At 44.2% G+C, this 16644-nt stretch overlaps 1 protein-coding gene and 1 long non-coding RNA gene across 7 annotated transcripts in view; one reads left to right on the top strand and one right to left on the bottom strand.

Annotated features, from left to right (window-relative positions):
• Positions 1–16644, bottom strand: part of LOC147361164 (uncharacterized) — a 71448-nt gene that overhangs the window by 7589 nt on the left and 47215 nt on the right. For both annotated transcript variants that reach the window (XR_015139848.1, XR_015139849.1), the window contains one exon: positions 1044–1108. This is a non-coding gene — a long non-coding RNA (uncharacterized LOC147361164). The remainder of the gene's footprint in view (positions 1–1043; positions 1109–16644) is intronic.
• PRKCQ (protein kinase C theta) overlaps positions 1–16644 on the top strand; it is a 158040-nt gene that overhangs the window by 119050 nt on the left and 22346 nt on the right. For 4 of the 5 annotated variants that reach the window (XM_086334799.1, XM_086334796.1, XM_086334798.1 and 1 more), the window contains exons 13-14: positions 11190–11281; positions 13362–13424. In XM_086334799.1, coding sequence (XP_086190925.1) covers positions 11190–11281; positions 13362–13424 — 155 coding nt within the window. Of the gene's footprint in view, positions 1–4726; positions 5759–11189; positions 11282–13361; positions 13425–16644 lie in introns of those variants that run through there. The other variant, XM_086334801.1, reaches the window with a different exon arrangement.

Below are 16644 nucleotides of genomic sequence, written 5' to 3'. Positions count from 1 at the left end.
AAAAGTTGTTGATATTTACTCAAATGCAGGTAGTTCAATATTCACTTACATAATGAATTGCCAGCCACAGGCGTTAGTTTCCGCAAAAAAAAAAAAAAAAAAAACCCAGTTGATAATGTGTTAAAACAGGTATCCCCATTCTGTGTGTTTGATTTGGAAGGTCTTATTTTCAAGTGTACTTTTTAAATAATCTCAACTAACTTCCCCCATAATGGCTGTGGTCATTTCCCTGAGGCCTGGTAGGACCCTCAGCCACAAAGGTAGCTCAGCCACTTTTCTGTCCAGCCATATTTTGGCCCCCAGACTGACGCAATAAGCAGGTGGCACACTTAACTCTTTTAGAATTGAAAGGTCCAATCTTTTTCTGGCTAAGCCTTTTGGGTCTCTCAGAGACAGGTGAATAAGCAGGGTGTGCTGTGGGGCTTGTGTGGTTTTTATACAATGCACATACCCCATTGCGTGGATGTTTTGAGGTGGGCAGGTGACTCAGTGTCACTCTAAGCCATTCCATAACTATCCTGTCCTAACCCAGGAGTCTCTGGGTGAGGTGATGAGCCTTCTAGCAGCTTTTGAGTGCTCAATCCATGCCCACCAATTTTGTGGCTTTTCTTGCCTCTGAAATTCCCATCAACAGTAGCCTTTATTTACATAAGACAAACAAATGTACACCTTAACACACCAGGAATAACCAAGAGCTGTCATTGCATCCTGGCCAAGACAAAGACCTCATATACCACCAACAGTTCCCAGCATGGACCCTGGGACTGGGGGAAGGACCAAACCAGCAAACCCCACAAATGGAGAACCACAGCTGCCACCACAAGCTCCCGGCATGGAGTCTGCAGGGGGTTCCAAGCACATGGGGAGCTCCAGCCTACACCGCCAGCAGGTCCCAGCATAGAACTAGGGGCTCCAAGCAAACAGGGGACTGGAAAGCCAATTAAATGTCATTAGGAGCTCAACGCAAAGAGCAGAGCTCAAAACCGAGGGAACTCACCCGCAGCATTTGTAACGGTGGGAGAGAGAAGTCAGTGGTTTCCTACCTGTGTTTCTCGTTCTCCTCAAAGCTGCCAGAAGTTTCCTTCAGATCCTGTCACCGTCACCAAACCTGTTAAAACACAAAATTGAGCTGAGTATATTTAGGACTCTAATTGGCTTTATTCAGTGATTCCTGAATTGGGCAGCATCTCAATTAGCAAATAAAAAGGAGCTCTGAGGAGCCTGGGAGGCTTTATAGGCAGAAATTGGGGAGGGGCTAGGAAAAGGCAGATTGCTTCAGGCAAGACCACCTTCCCTTAGGGGAGGAGAGGGTTTATATTAGGCAGCTTACCTCACTCGCACTGACCAGAAAATTCCAGATTGACCAGTTAAGACTGCATCTCTGGGGAAGGTTGGAACTGCAAATAGGTTAGATATTAAGTCTCAGCTGGTGGTGTGGGCTTAGCACAGGTGACTCCATGTGGGGACTATTGTCTCTTTGAAAAAAAAAAGGGAAAAGATGCCTCTGTTGTGGTACAAGCATGGGTTGGAAAAAAATTTCCACAACACAGAGTAACCTAGAGCCTATTATACTGAGTGAAGTAAGTCAGAACGAGAAAAACACTGATTGTATGCTAATGCATATATAAGGAATTTAGAAAGATGGTACTGATTAACCTATTTGCAGAGCAGCAAATGGAGACAAAGGCATTGAGAACAGACTTATGGATATGACTACAGGGGAGAAGAAGAGGGTGGGAGGTATAACATGGAAACATACCTAACAGTATGCAAAATAGATAGCCAATGGGAATTTGCTCTTTGACCTAGGAACTAAAACGGGGACTCTGTAACAATCTAGAGGGGTGGGGAGGGAGGTGGAAGGGATATTCAAGTGGGAAGGGACATGGGTAAACCTATGGCTGATTCATGTTGGTGTTTGGTAGAAACCAATGCAATACTGTAAAAGTTATCCTTCAATTACAAATTTTTTAAAAATTAAAAAATAAAAAAAACACTTCCAGACACAGAGTAATTGTGAAAGGAGTGAGTTTATTAAGAACAAAGAGCAGAGATAATGAGGGCGCAGCAAGTAGAGCAGGCTGGCTCAAGGGAGCGCCGATGCTTTCATGGGTTAGTAGCCAATTTTTATAGCCTCAAGACAAAGACAGTTCCTGCTGGAAGGGTGGCATTAGGTGATCGGTTAGGGTGGGCATTTTTTACCTAATATAGGGTCAGGGAGCTGCCAGTTTAGGGGCTCATGGCAACAGTTACTGTGGGGCTCAGTCAGTTCCAGAGATGATCTTGGTTCCAGGCTCTGGACCTGTGACCTTGGTATGGGACTTCACAGGATCTAACACTTTGGGTTTGTTTTGTTTTTAAGGAAATAATCGTTCCTTAGAAATGAAAAGTAAACTATGGTCTACATTCATCTGTGTCTCCTTTGAATCCTGAAAGGCCCATCTGATTTCAAGTGTTGGCCATAATGCGCATTCCAATTTTTCTGTAAAATCTTAAGACGAAACCCAAACACGCTTTTTAGCCAACACAGTAGTTTCAGTAGCTTTACGATGTCGCACCTACAAGACCTAGATCACAGATCACATCTCCAGGACCCTCCCCTTCTTCAGGCTGAATGTGAGTGAACGCCCAGCTGTTTTGCAGGCGTCCAAATGCAGAGTCCTCAATTTGACATAAGGAGTGAGAATGCTGCTGTTAATTCATGTGCTTACACCACCACCCTCGACTTCCACACACCCTGTCTGAACCAGATGACTCTTCTCTGTCAATATTACCTTGCAATGTCTCTTTTATGAAACAGAAAACTGAGTTTCACTTTCCCTTCATAATAGAACACGCAGGCCAGCCTTGCCACAGTCACTCCTCTGCTCATGAGTTCAGAGGAAGAGTTGATGCCTGACGCTTCCCGTGACTTTCAACAAGTCACCTAACGTTTTTTTGTAACCTCGATTCTCCCCTTTTAGCCTCCAAGGGACAGCATTAAAGAATATATAGCATTTGCAGAGAAGTTTGAATCCTTTGTGGAAAAAAGTGCCATATGAACTGCAAGGTATTATCTGAAATAGAAGAAAAACTCCTTCAGCATGGTAGTTTAAAAAAAAAAAAAAAGTCAAACTGTGAAAATTCCCGTAGTTTGAAGGTAAAATCCATTAAGACTGCTGGAAGGTTTTTAATGGCAAGCATTTCATTCAGAAACTCCCTTGTCTAAAGCTTGCAAAAACACTTTAATCCATAAACGCTCTGGTTGAGTTAGGAGTCCTGACAATGATCACAGTTTGAGCAAGGAAAAGAAAACCACATAAGCCACATCCTCAAAAACACTTATCCATGAACTAAGATGAGAATTAACTTTTTGTGTTGTCCCCATTCATAGGTAAGTCCTTTTTTTTTATTTCATAAAGTAGTTAATGTTTTTTATTTATTCTTTATTTGGAGGAAAATTGCTTTTCAATAATGTGTTGGGTCCTGCCATACGATAATGCAGTTCAGCCATGATTATACAGATATATCACCTCCCTCTGGATTCTCTCTGCCCTCCCCCCTCCCACCCCTCTAGGTCATCACAGAACACCAGGCTGGACTCCTGTGTTACATAGCATATGTCTCTTTTCTTTACAGGACTCTGCCAGTTTTTGATACTATGAATGCTTGAAAACTGTTATTTCAGAAATTGCCCTTCACTCTGACGTGTTTCAGATGCCCTTTCTATGCAACTAAACTGATTCAGCAGATGGTTGATTCACAATTTACAAAAAAAAAAAAGAATAGTTTAGTGGGTGTATAGTAAATTTCTATTGTACTCAAAACTCTAGCCTCCGGTCCCACCCTCTCCCAAGAGGCTAATGGTAATAGGTAATTAATGCACAAATATGCAGGAACTCTGCCTGCAGGTGTTGCCTGCTGAGTCGAAAATGCCAAGCCCTTTCCACATGCCTGCTCTTAAGCTCACAGGTATTTTCTCACCTTGATGTGATTTGTGTAGCGTTTCCTCAAGGCTCACGGGTGTCATTGTTCCTGCATCAGCTATTCTCCCAAAGCCCCAGACACCAGCTTCCCACAAAACACCAGCCTTTTGCAACTCCTTCGAGCACATCTGGAAAGAACCTCTTGTCTGCAAATCCACTCTGCCTCCTTTGAAGGCTTAAAGAGGATTTCCCCCATTAATATCTTTCAGATTCACCAAATCCTACTTAATTGCCTTTATCTTTCACTTCCTCAGGCTTCTCAGCTGATAAAACCTGGAAAGGTGGTTTTGTTCCTGTGGTTTGCCTTTCTGTAACTGCGTTCGTATGCATCTTTCCATTTCTCCCTGTAAATAGTACTTTCCCTTGATTTAGAGAAGCATGTTTTATTTTTTTAGCTGGAAACGTGTGCAACTCCCTGTTGTGGAGGCTAGGGGTTGGAGTGGGTAGCGTGCTTTCCGCATGTGGCCACTTAACTGGCTAGGGGTTGGAGTGGGTAGCGTGCTTTCCGCATGTGGCCACTTAACTGGCGCGAGATTTGCAAGAATTCTAAAGTCATCACATACCTTCTTGGTCATTATGAAGGTATATTTCTATATATATATTTCTCTCTATATATATATATAGAGAGAGAGAACACGTAGGAATATAGAACATGTTTCATTTGTTCTAACAAAATAACAACAATATGCATAATAAAGGTAACTATGTATGGAGTTCTTTGTGGCACAGGGGAAATACTGATCTGGAGAATTTCCTTTTAGATACGAACCAACTGCCCTTCATTCTTCAGGGTGCACCATCCCACACTTGCCGCTGGCTGTAATAGGACATACCCCAAGGTTGAGCTGAAGTCTGCTCTCCAGTTTCCATGTTGTTATACTATCATCTTGGATGTTACATCACTTATCACATATGCTTCAAAACATATGATTCTCCGAAAAGCATACTGGGATACTTGGATTTTTTATTTTTGGCCACCCTGTGGGGCACGTGGAATCTTAGTTCCCTGACCAGGGATTGAACCTGTGCCCCTTGCATTAGAAGCACAAGGTCTTAACCACTGGACTGCCAAAAAAGTCCTTATACTTGGACATTTTAAATAAATACTTGAATTCTAATTTTATTGTTTCAAACATGCAAATCTTCTCATATAAAGTTTACTACATTAACTCACTAGCCCTTGGGAGAAGAAAAAAACCTGAAAAAATGACTGTAATTATTCTTTTCCTCCTTTTATTTTTTCTGGAAAGGGAATCTATATTCCTGACCTTATTTGCATGATATTTGCCACGTTCTCCATGTAATCTCACAATTATTACAAGTTTGATAAAATCATAAAATCTCTAATGCTAAAAAGTTCTCACTTTGCTGATAATTATGCACATTTGGGAACTGTTCCCTTATTAGTTCAGTACTTGACTCGCTAGTCATCGTGACTGAATAATTTCCCATGTTCTTTATTTTCATTGTCCTGTGGAAAACAAATGTAATCCTTCTAAGGAGAAATCAGGTAGAAGCCAGATCATATTAGGATAAGTTTATATTTCCCCTTTACCAATTCTAGAATCTTCATTCACAAAATGTCTTTTAAAGAATAAGCTTATGTTGTAAGTCCTGGTGTGTTGACAGCCCTGGGTCTTGTAATTCCTCCAAAGGACACTGACATGCAAACACAGTCCTATGACAATTACACCACTGATTTTGTTAAATCTGTCACTTTAATCTTACATTTAATCATCTTTCACATTGTCAGTGTAAACTTACTTTAATGAGGATTTCCCTTTTAGATCTGTTACCGATTCTTTTTTAAAATCTTTTCTAAAATTTGTATTATTTTGATTAAAATGATGTAAGAGGTCTTTTATCAGATGACTCATATTTTATCAGGGAGTATCAGGTGCTACCTGATCATGCTGTCTTCATAATGCTAAGCCTGCCAATTTCAATTTAGTTGAGCTAAAAAAGATAGCATCTTTACATCAAACACTGAATCGAGATGTCCATATCAAATAGCAACCCCCCATGGAAAATAGAGAGAATCTACACTATAGAAACATCAGGTGATGGAAAACGCACTCACTTTTAAATTCTTAAGGAAATTTCATTCATGTTTTCCCTAGTTATAAAAGTAATTACACCAAAATATACTTTAAAAAGTGGAGAATACACAAAAGCATTAAAGAAGAGAGTCATTTCTAGCTATATCATTCAAAGGTACCCAGAGGTAGGATTTTTGAGTATTCATCTTTTTTCAGTATTAGTTTCTAGTTGCTAATGAAGGGGGGAAGATAACTTTAAAATCTTCAGCAGAGTAGATCATTTTCATATCAAAGCCGTATTCCTTAAAACTTGTCTATGTTAAAATTCAGTCGGTTCCAGGAACCCTTCTGTGCTTGTGAATGTATATTTCTCAACATGCATGTATATTATGTATAATAATTATAGTCATAAATAACAGCTGATGTTTATAAAGCATTTACTGTATGCGACTCCATGTTCTAGGCATGTTACATATTTTAAATCATTTCTAGATGGGGAAACAGTGGAAACAGTGTCAGACTTTATTTTTTTGGGCTCCAAAATCACTGCAGATGGTGACTGCAGCCATGAAATTAAAAGACGCTTACTCCTTGGAAGGAAAGTTATGACCAACCTAGATAGCATATTGAAAAGCAGAGATGTTACTTTGCCAACAAAGTTCCATCTAGTCAAGGCTATGGTTTTTCCAGTGGTCGTGTATGGATGTGAGAGTTGGACTGTGAAGAAAGCTGAGCGCCGAAGAATTGATGCTTTTGAACTGTGGTGTTGGAGAAGACTCTTGAGAGTCCCTTGGACTGCAAGGAGATCCAACCAGTCCATTCTGAAGGAGATCAGTCCTGGGTGTTCTTTGGAAGGACTGATGCTGAGGCTGAAACTCCAGTACTTTGGCCCCTTGATGCGAAGAGTTGACTCATTGGAAAAGACTCTGATGCTGGGAGGGATTGGGGGCAGGAGGAGAAGGGGACAACAGAGGATGAGATGGCTGGATGGCATCATGGACTCGATGGACGTGAGTCTGGGTGAACTCCTGGAGTTGGTGATGGACAGGGAGGCCTGGCGTGCTGCGATTCATGGGGTCGCAAAGAGTCGGGCATGACTGAGTGACTGAACTGAACTGAACTGAGGCATGATATGTATTTTAGATCATTTATTCTTCATAGCAACCTTCTAAAGTAGACACTATTATCATCCCCATTTTACAAACAAGAAAATCGAGGTCACCCCTGCAGGGGCACAAAGACACCAGAGGTCACACAGCTGTCAAGCAGGGCAGCAGTTTGGGAGCAAAGTCCGTCAGCCTCACTACACTATGTCCTCTTAGTGGAGACCCAGTCATATCAGGGAAAACAATTTTAAAATTCATGAACTGAATCCCTGCTAGCACATGTTACAGAAGGAGAGAGTTTGTTAGTTACTACAAGATGACCCTGTGGGACAATTAAGCCAGAAAATACCAACTGAGCCCAAGTTCTGGTGCACGTACAAGCCTCTAGAAACTTGGGCACTTTATTTCTGATACGTTTTAATGAATCTATGGAAGGCAGTGAGCTTTACTAATTAGAACTTACAGTAGAAATAGAAACAGGCCATACGTAATGAATGAGTCTGCCAGCCTGCAGGGAGCCCTGCCTCCTTCACACACATACCCACCCAACATTTAGGTGTCAGAAGTACACATGATTATCTTTGGGTTTCTTTGATGGCTTATTCTTTTTGAAAAAAGGAAATAAACCTGTTTCCTAGGATGTTTTAGCTTATGGCTCGGTAAACAACTAAGGAATAAATTAAGTTCGACTCCAGTCTTCTAAATTACAAGCATACCTAAGACACTGAGTGTTCTCCTGACCACACTGACGCGGGCGTGCGCGTGCAGCAACAGGGGCTCTGGGTGCGCCCTGCCAAGGTGCTGAGCCCGTGTGCCTCAGTGATGCGAGCTCCACCCTAGGCTGGGTCACTCACTGGTTCTGTGAGCTCCTGGTGTGGGCAGCCCTGACCCCAGCTCCATGCTCTTCCTCCCCACCCCAGAGATGCGGATGTCCAGGAAGCAACTTGCTCAGTCTGTAATTCCAAACCAAAACTTTGCTTTTGGGCGGACATTAAGTAGAAGTAAAAATGTAAATCTTGCAGAGGTAGTCAGCCCTCTGAAGGGGACTTGCCTCCACTCTCACTCTCGTCCATACTCAGGGCATCAACAGAGTAAGTAACAAGGGTGGGATCCACCAAGGTGGAGATTCAAGTGCAATATCTAGGTTAAATTTAGACCTTAATGATTTCAAGGATTTGGCTTTGAAAACCACTGAGATGAATACATACCTCTCACGTGAAAAATGATTTTTTCCCCAATTCTTAGATTAGTGAAGTGTCTAAGTACTTCTATTCCTGTATATAGCTGTGACCAGCCTTCCTCCTTTCTACTAATATAAAGTGCCTTTACAGCTAAATTTTATATAAATATTTCACAAAGAAGATGAATACAAAAGAATTTAGATGTTAGAGGCCCCCTAAACCGGTCTCTCATATTTTTATGAGTATTGTGTTGGGCAAAAAATTCATTTGGGTTTTTCCATAACATTTTCCGGGTCAACTTGAATGAACTTTTTTAGTCAACCCAAAACACAGGAGAACAAAATACATCCCATCAGCCAAGTGGTGAAAGATCTTTGTAGATGCTCTGGAAAATACAGTACTTTGCACACAAACACACAGACTCCTTTGCTGTTCTGAAGTTTTGAAAGTACTCAGTATTTAACTGACGTTACACTTTGCTATACAGTAGAAACAAACATTGTTGCTTTACATCATGGTAAATCAGCTATACTCCAATAAGAAGTTTAAAAAATAAATGACTCTACAAGAATATGCACTCTACAAGAAATGCACTGCAGGAGGATTCTTTACCCCTGAGCCTGTTCACAGCATGTTGCTGTTCAGTCGCTCAGTCATGCCCCACTCTTTGTGACCCCATGGACTGCAGCACGCCAGGCTTCCCTGTCCCTCACCATCTCCCGGAGCTTGCTCAGTCTCATTGTCCATTGAGTCAGTGATGCCATCCAACCATCTCATCCTCCGTTGTCCCCTTCTCCTCCTGCCTTCAGTCTTTGCCAGCATATCAGCAGTAATTATTGCCTTCAATTGTCAGAGAACCACAGCAAAGCAGAAACTAACTCTGACTCTCTTGCTTTTGTGGGCCAGGCGCAGAACAGCATGTATTCCATAGATATATTTGCAAACTGGGGAGCTGAGAGAGAAACATCATTGAATGATGTATCAAATGCTTTCTTGTTAGCCAGAGGTTCTTCACTGTACCGCTTCTTTTAGTGCCCATAATCAGGGTACTGGCAAGCCCCAGTGAGAACTGACTTCAGGGACTTCCTGACAGGCCAGCGGTTAGAACTCTGCATTCTCACTGCTGACGGCCCAGATTCAGTTCCCGGTTAGGGAACTGAAATCCCACAAGCTGTGCATCCCAGCCAAAAAAAAGATTTTAAATAAAAAATAAAACTGACTTCACTGATCGGATGGAAAGATGCTCAGTGTTTTCTTGTGTCATGAATAAGAACCTCAGCCACACCCCTGCTGGAGGGAGCATCCTAAGGCAACCTTCCTCTTGTAAAATTCACTTCTTCATGGAGCTACTTGACAAAATGGTATGGTTTTGCCAGCTAAGTAGGCAAAAGGAAAGACTCGCCGAATGCTCGGACTCGGGGGCAAATCCTAGAGGTTACTGAATTCTAATTCTTTGTTTGGACTCTTTTCTGAAATCAGAAATAATACACTCTGAGCAGGCCTGCTTGAGTTCTTTATAAGAGAACAAAAGACACGATTCAGAAACAAAATACAAAGGCCAATCGAAAAGTGATTCACCTGCACTCTTCTCAAGCTCAGAATCGTGCCAGCCCACTCCGTCCTAACTAACCCATTCTGCTTCTCATGGTGGCATTGACTTAAATGTTAAGGCAGTCAGGACACGGTGCATGGAGGTATTTGCCCCCAGGCCAAGCTCCATTGGCATAAACAGTAGATGACTTAAACTGGAGGAAGCCCTCTCTCCTCTATTTTGTGACCTTCTTGAGGGCATCATGGTAGTTAATTGTGTTTAAAAAATTAAAAAATCACCCGGGTCAGGTTCACAGGTGCAGATTTATGTGCAGACATGCCAGCCATCTCCACATGAATAGATTACTAATTCTGTGGTTCATGAGGACTCTCAAAATCAGGGTGCTCATGTGTGCGCGTTCATTTGCTAAGTTGTGTCCGGCTCTTTGCGACCCCATGGACTGTAGCCAAAAAGGCTCCTCTGTCCATGGGATTTCCCAGACAAGAGTACTGGTGTGGGTTGCCATTTCCTCCTCTAGGGGAGCTTCCCGAGTCAGGGATGGAGCCCATGTCTCCTGCATTGGCAGGCAGATTCTTTACCATCCGAGCCACCAGGGAAGCCCCACTTTTACCATCCTACACGCTTGTCAGCTTGAGTAGGTAGGCAGTCAGCACGCATTGAAGAGCCCGAGACCGTCCCACGGTCAGGTGGGCAAGTCCAGATGGCCCCTCCCTCATGTTGTGCTCTGTCTGCTCCACCGCATCAGCGCATTCAGGCATCCAACATCACATTCACCACCACCCCCAACTTCCCAGACTTCTTGGGGTTCAGAAATGCTGCAGATCAACTAAATTATCTTGCCAGCCTTTTTGTAAGGGATTTCAAGACAGAATTGGTTCCTCTGAAGGAGTGAAACTCATTCCTTTGAAAAGTAAGCCAGAAAGAGAAAAACAAGTATCGTATATGAATGCATATATGTGGAATCTAGAAAAATAGTACTGATGAACCTCTTTGCAAGGCCGAAACAGAGACACAGAGGTAGGGAATGAACATACGGACACAAGGGAGGAAGAGGAGGTTGGGATGAATTGGGAGATTGGGTCTGATATGTATACACTGCAATGTGTAGAATAGATAGTGGGAAGCTGCTGTATGGCACAGGGAGCTCAGCTTGGTGCTCGGTGATGACCTAGAGGGATGGGATGTGGGTAGGTCCCAGGGGGAGGGGATATAGGTATACACACAGCTGATTCACGTTCTACAGCAGAAACCATGTGAAACATTGTTGTAAAGCAGCTATACCCCAATAAAAAAAATAGCACTTGTCTTAAAGAAGCTCACAGTGGGATTGTCGTGTCTTTCTGCAGGAGAACCTCTTTTTTGTGATGGAGTATCTCAACGGAGGAGACTTAATGTACCACATCCAGAGCTGCCACAAGTTCGACCTCTGCAGGGCCACGTAAGAGCCCTTTGTAGGGTTGGGGGTCCCCCTTGTCTGCTCGGGGACTGGGGTCCACTGTGCCCGCACCTTGCTTTTTCCCACATGCTTTACTCAGTGGACCTAAACTGCAGGGCGAGGTGACCCCAGAAACACGTCCAATGAAGCCCCTGTTTTCCCAGCTCCCAAAGCTTCCATTCAGTTAGTTTTATTTCATTTTTCTGCCTCGAGATCAAGTATGTTTAAGGAACCACCCCAATTCATCAGCCTTCTAAGTCTCCTGAGCCTAGAAACAAGATTTGCCCCTTGAATGGAAGTTAAATGGAAGAGGGGTCACGGGGGGGATGTCCACAGGGGCCTTTCAAGGGAAGCTCAGAGTAAAGCATCAAGCATTCAGCTCTGGGGGCAGGAGAACTGGGGAACAGGAAGAAACATTTGCCTTCTCTCGAGAATAAATCTCCACCTTCTTTGGCGTCAAGCCACCCTAGATGCTGGCTTCCCAGGTGGCTCTAGTAGTGAAGAATCCACCTGCCGATGCAGGAGATGCAAGGGACTCAGGTTTGATCCCTAGGCCACACAGATCCCCTGGAGTAAGAAATGGCAACCCACTCCAGTTTTCTTGCCTGGAAAATACCAAGGACAGGGAAGCCTGGTGGGCTACCATCCACGAGGTCACACAGAGTCAGACACCACTGAGCAACTGAACGCATACACGCACCCTGGATGCAGGCAAAATCAAGCAAGGTGGCTTTACTGGGTGGACTGGAGCAGAGCTCACAGAACCCTCTGCATCCTGCCTCCCTCGGGCCCTCTTTCCTGAGTCATCAAACGCCTGAGACCTTCAAAAACTGTGCCCCTGGGCCCACCTAAAAGTGTGGGTACACACTAGCCTTCTTCGCTGTATGCTCAAGAATCTCTCACTCACTCCTAACAAACACTCAGAGTGGTTCATGTCAAGCTGCATTGAAAGACGGAGCCTGCCAGCAGCTTCTGCAGAAACTGCAGGTGAAACATCCGTCTTGTCACATCCAGTGGGGAGCTCGCCGCTGATCTCGTTGTCTCCAGGACCCGTCATGGGATAATTTTATGGGATTTCTGCAGCACAGAAATCTTTGGGCACTGCTACAATCTGCTATAAAGGGTTCTCCCGGTCCCCTCCAGGTCTGTTAAGTGTGGGAGGCATCACAGATACACGCTGTCTGTCTTTCCTCACTGCCTCCCAGGAAGGGATTCCTGCATTCCTCTCCAAGATCCAGTGGACCACACTTGCGGGAAGTTCTCCCTTTTATCTAATCCAACTAGTGATGGTTAAACTCACCTCCTTTGAGTCACTCATCTTTGAAGGTGGAGAGCACAGGATCACCTCCTAACACAGGCCTATCTCCTTTTACTGCACTTCATTTTATCATGCTTTGCAGATAGCCTTTTTTTTTTTTTTTTCAATAAATGCAGGTTTGTGGCAACTCTACATTGTTAGATGATGGTTAGCATCTTTTAGCTGTATTTTTCATTTATTTTTATTGAAGTATACTTCACAGCAAGTATTTTTAATTAAGGCATGTGCATTTTTTAGACTATTGCATACCTCATAGACTGGTATAGTGTCAATGTAACTTTTGTATGCACAGGAAAACCAACCCCCCCCCCCCACCAAAAAAAAAAAGACCTGCTTTACTGCAGTGGTCTAGAACTGAACCTGCGAGATCACTGGAGAGGAGGTATGTATTCCTCCTCTCCAACTGCATCTTTTACATGTGAGCAAGTCAGGTCCATGTGGAATCTGGGGTCCAGGTAGATTTTAAAATAAAAGGGAAAATTATTACATTATTATTACACTTAGTGTCTGTATGTTCTCAGAACCTGCCAAAATGATAATTCAAGCATTCTAGTTCACAGTATAAGAAGCAGCACTAGATACCAACTCTGTTTCATTCTCTCAGGGCTGAAGCTGGGCGTATAGAATGGATGCCGTCTTCCTTTTGTTAGGGTTAAACAAAATTCTGCATGTACATTTAGCAGAACACCACACAGTCACTCTGTCTAAAGAGGAACTTTTTCCCACTAAACATTTCACGTGGAACCTCGATTTTCCTTCGCTCAGGTTCTACGCTGCCGAAATCATCCTCGGTCTGCAGTTCCTTCATTCCAAAGGAATTGTCTACAGGTAAGCTGGCTCTTTTGGAACAAGCCCTGGGATATCGGGATTCCCTGCCCCGGGAGGTTTAATCATCGTGCTCAGGTGACGGGCAGTGGTCAGTGAGCTTTTGTGGCGCAAAGTTCCACACCCAGGCTTCCCGCCCAGAGTGATCTCGGATACTGATTTACCAACCAAGGAGGAAGTTCCCATCTCAAAGCCGAGGGGCTGCGACCTCATTCTGTCCGTTCTTTCCTTTTCTTCTCCCTCTTGCCTCCCTTTGTCTCATTTCCTCCCGTTACTTTCTCTCTGACGTCTTACTATTGTTTTCTGTCTCCTTTTCCTTCTTGGCTGTATCTGCATATTGAGTGTCCTGCTGGGTGAGGGCGGAGGGAAGTCCTTCCTTGAACACTCAAGCACGCCTGTGAAAACCTACATGCCTACACCTCGTCACCGTACCCAGGACGCCACGTGTCCCCTCTTTCTTGAGCGGATATCCATCCAGAGCTTACTGTACATCATCATCTCACAGCCTTCTTGGATAAAAGCTAATGTACTTCAGTGTCCATTTCTCAAGGCACACGTGAACTCATTTAACATACAAATCTTCAAAGGCTTAGTTACCTAGTTTCCAACTCACTGCAGATTAGAGGGGGGGATAATTTTTTTATAAAAGAAAGGAGCTAGACAGGATGCCAGCTGAGCAGCTGGAGGCCTGCACAGGGGCCACAGTGAGAAGAGACAGCTGAGGACCCGGCATAAAGGGGGAAGGCAGGACAAGCTCACGGCCCAGGAGAATGGGGGTCACCTGCTTTTCTGTGACCATTGCTCGGGAAGGACCCTGAGTCATTAGGAAAGGCCAAGTGACGCTCTGCACAAATTGCTGGAGACAGCAAATTGTGTATAATGTGCTCCAGAAGCATTCCATCCAGGATGGTCCGTACCAGTGCTTACAGAGTAGACTGAAGCTCCACCTGGGAAGACCTCTCTACTTCCAGAGGGTGCAGCCAAGTGTGGGCACCCTGTTTAGACCTGCCGAACCAGATGACTCGGGGGAGGTTTCCACACTCATTTTTCTTAAGCAGTCTCTCTGACACCCTTTGGATATACTTTTGTATTGGGTGGGGGTCTGTCTACAAAACGATAGGTTAAAAACCTGATGTGATTCTTTAATCTTCAGGAAATTGAGATCTGATCACCAGGATGGTGAAAACCCTGATCAGATTCCATGGTTTGTTTTTCTCCTTCTATATGAAATGCCTGCAGTATCCCCGAAGTATTGAGGCCCTCTAGATTGTGTGGGATGGACGGATAGGAAAAGAGGGAGGAAAAACTAGGAAGATCAAAGAGAAGAGAGATCTTAGAGCTGAAAGGGACCTTGTGCCACCAAACCTCACATGCCCCAGTGCAGGCTGCTTCTCCACATTCTATCTCTTCATCTCTTGTAAATTACTGACACTCAGGACAAAAAGACAATGAGGGTCCATAAGTGTCTTTAATATCATAAATTGTTTGGGAAATCATGTTTTCTGAAGTGCCTTATGCACCTCTAAGAAGGAACACTACCTTTACTTAGCAGTGTAATCATAGGATTGTAGGAGATCCTGGGAAGTCATTGAATAATTTGAACCGAGGGACGTCACCCAGCAGGTACATGGCCACTGAGATTGGCCTTCAGAAAATTTTCAGCCTACAAGGTGCCTTGTAACCTTACTCACTGACACTCATTGGGCCCCTGAATTCACAAGGAGATTGTTAGTTTCCTTTTTCTGTCCACTGATGATTAGTTTCAAAGGGTTGCCATAAGATTTAGCACAAATTTGATGACTTCAGCCAACGGAGTTTATCCCCTCCCACCTGTGGAGTCCCGAGGTCCAGAATCAAGGTGTCCACAGGGCCACACTTCCTCTGCGAGCTCTTGGGGAGGGTCCTTCTGGCCTTTCCCAGTTTCTGGTGGCCCCAGGGGTTCCTGGGCTTGGGGTGTCCCTCCCATCGTCCCTCAGCCTTCGCCTCTCCCTGTGTCTCTTCCCTGTATGCCTCTCACATGGACACGTGACATTGGATTTAGGGACCACTCATGGCACCCAACTCCAGTACTCTTGCCTGGAAAATCCCATGGATGGAGGAGCCTGGTGGGCTGCAGTCCATGGGGTCTCGAAGAGTCGGACATGCCTGAGCGACTTCACTTTCACTTTTCACTTTCATGCATTGGAGAAGGAAATGGCAACCCACTCCAGTGTTCTTGTCTGGAGAATCCCAGGGAGGGGGGAGCCTGGTGGGCTGCCATCTATGGGGTCGCACAGAGTCGGACATGACTGAAGCGACTTAGCAGCAGCAACAGCATCAGATAAACCAGGGCTTCCCTGGTGGCTCACTGGTCTCCTGCCAATGCGGAGATATGGGTTCTATCCCTGGGTCAGGAAGATTCCCTGGAGAAGGGAATCTACCCTTCTAGTATTCTACCCACTCTAGTATTCTTGCATGGAAAATCCCACTGACAGAGGAGCCTGGTAGGCTACAGTTCATGGGATCACAAAGAGTCAGACACGACTAAGTGACTGAGCAACAACAGATAATCGAAGATGATATCATTTCAAGATCCTTCACTTGATTACATCTGCAAATACTCTCTTTATAAGATCTCATTCATAAGGTCCTGGGGGTTAGGATAGAAACATCGTTGGTGGGGTGTGGGGTACCTTAAACCCACTACACCTGGTAACTTGGACGGAGTACCCGCTGAACACACAGCCTCTGTTAAGCATCGTGGTGGATAATGAAGCTATAGAAGTCCAGCCTCTGGACACCTGAGGAAGTCCCTTTCTGGGTTTGTACTTTGTTTGGGGTTTGGGGTTTTTTTTGAAGGTAAAATATAAGGACGTGAAAAGACACAAACAGCAAACTCTTAGAAAGTCCAAGGGAATAAGATTCTAAGGAAGAGTGCCCGAGGGAGACTCTCAGACAGACATGCTCAGCCTAGGGTCCAAGGCAGAATGTGAGAGGTTTGTGATTATGGGTGGGAGAAAAAAGTTTTCTTTTTCACTAGACTCTAACTTGACATTTCCCTCAAGTTTAAATACAGGCAACACATCACAATGAAAGTGGGTTTAATTACAACGAAGGAACAAAGCCAAAGGCCTGCCTAAGGAGAAGACAGACATATCCGAAGTGTGTAGTCCTCATTAATGAGAGTGTGATGGCATTTGATATGATACTGATATGATACCGATACTGATATGAATGTGAGATA

Source organism: Bos grunniens, chromosome 13, assembly GCF_055505025.1.
Source record: "Bos grunniens cultivar Pamir isolate PY7600 chromosome 13, Bosgru_T2T1.0, whole genome shotgun sequence".
Lineage (NCBI taxonomy): Eukaryota > Metazoa > Chordata > Mammalia > Artiodactyla > Bovidae > Bos > Bos grunniens.
Note: the sequence above shows the minus strand (reverse complement) of the source record. Positions and strands in the feature narration are given on the sequence as shown.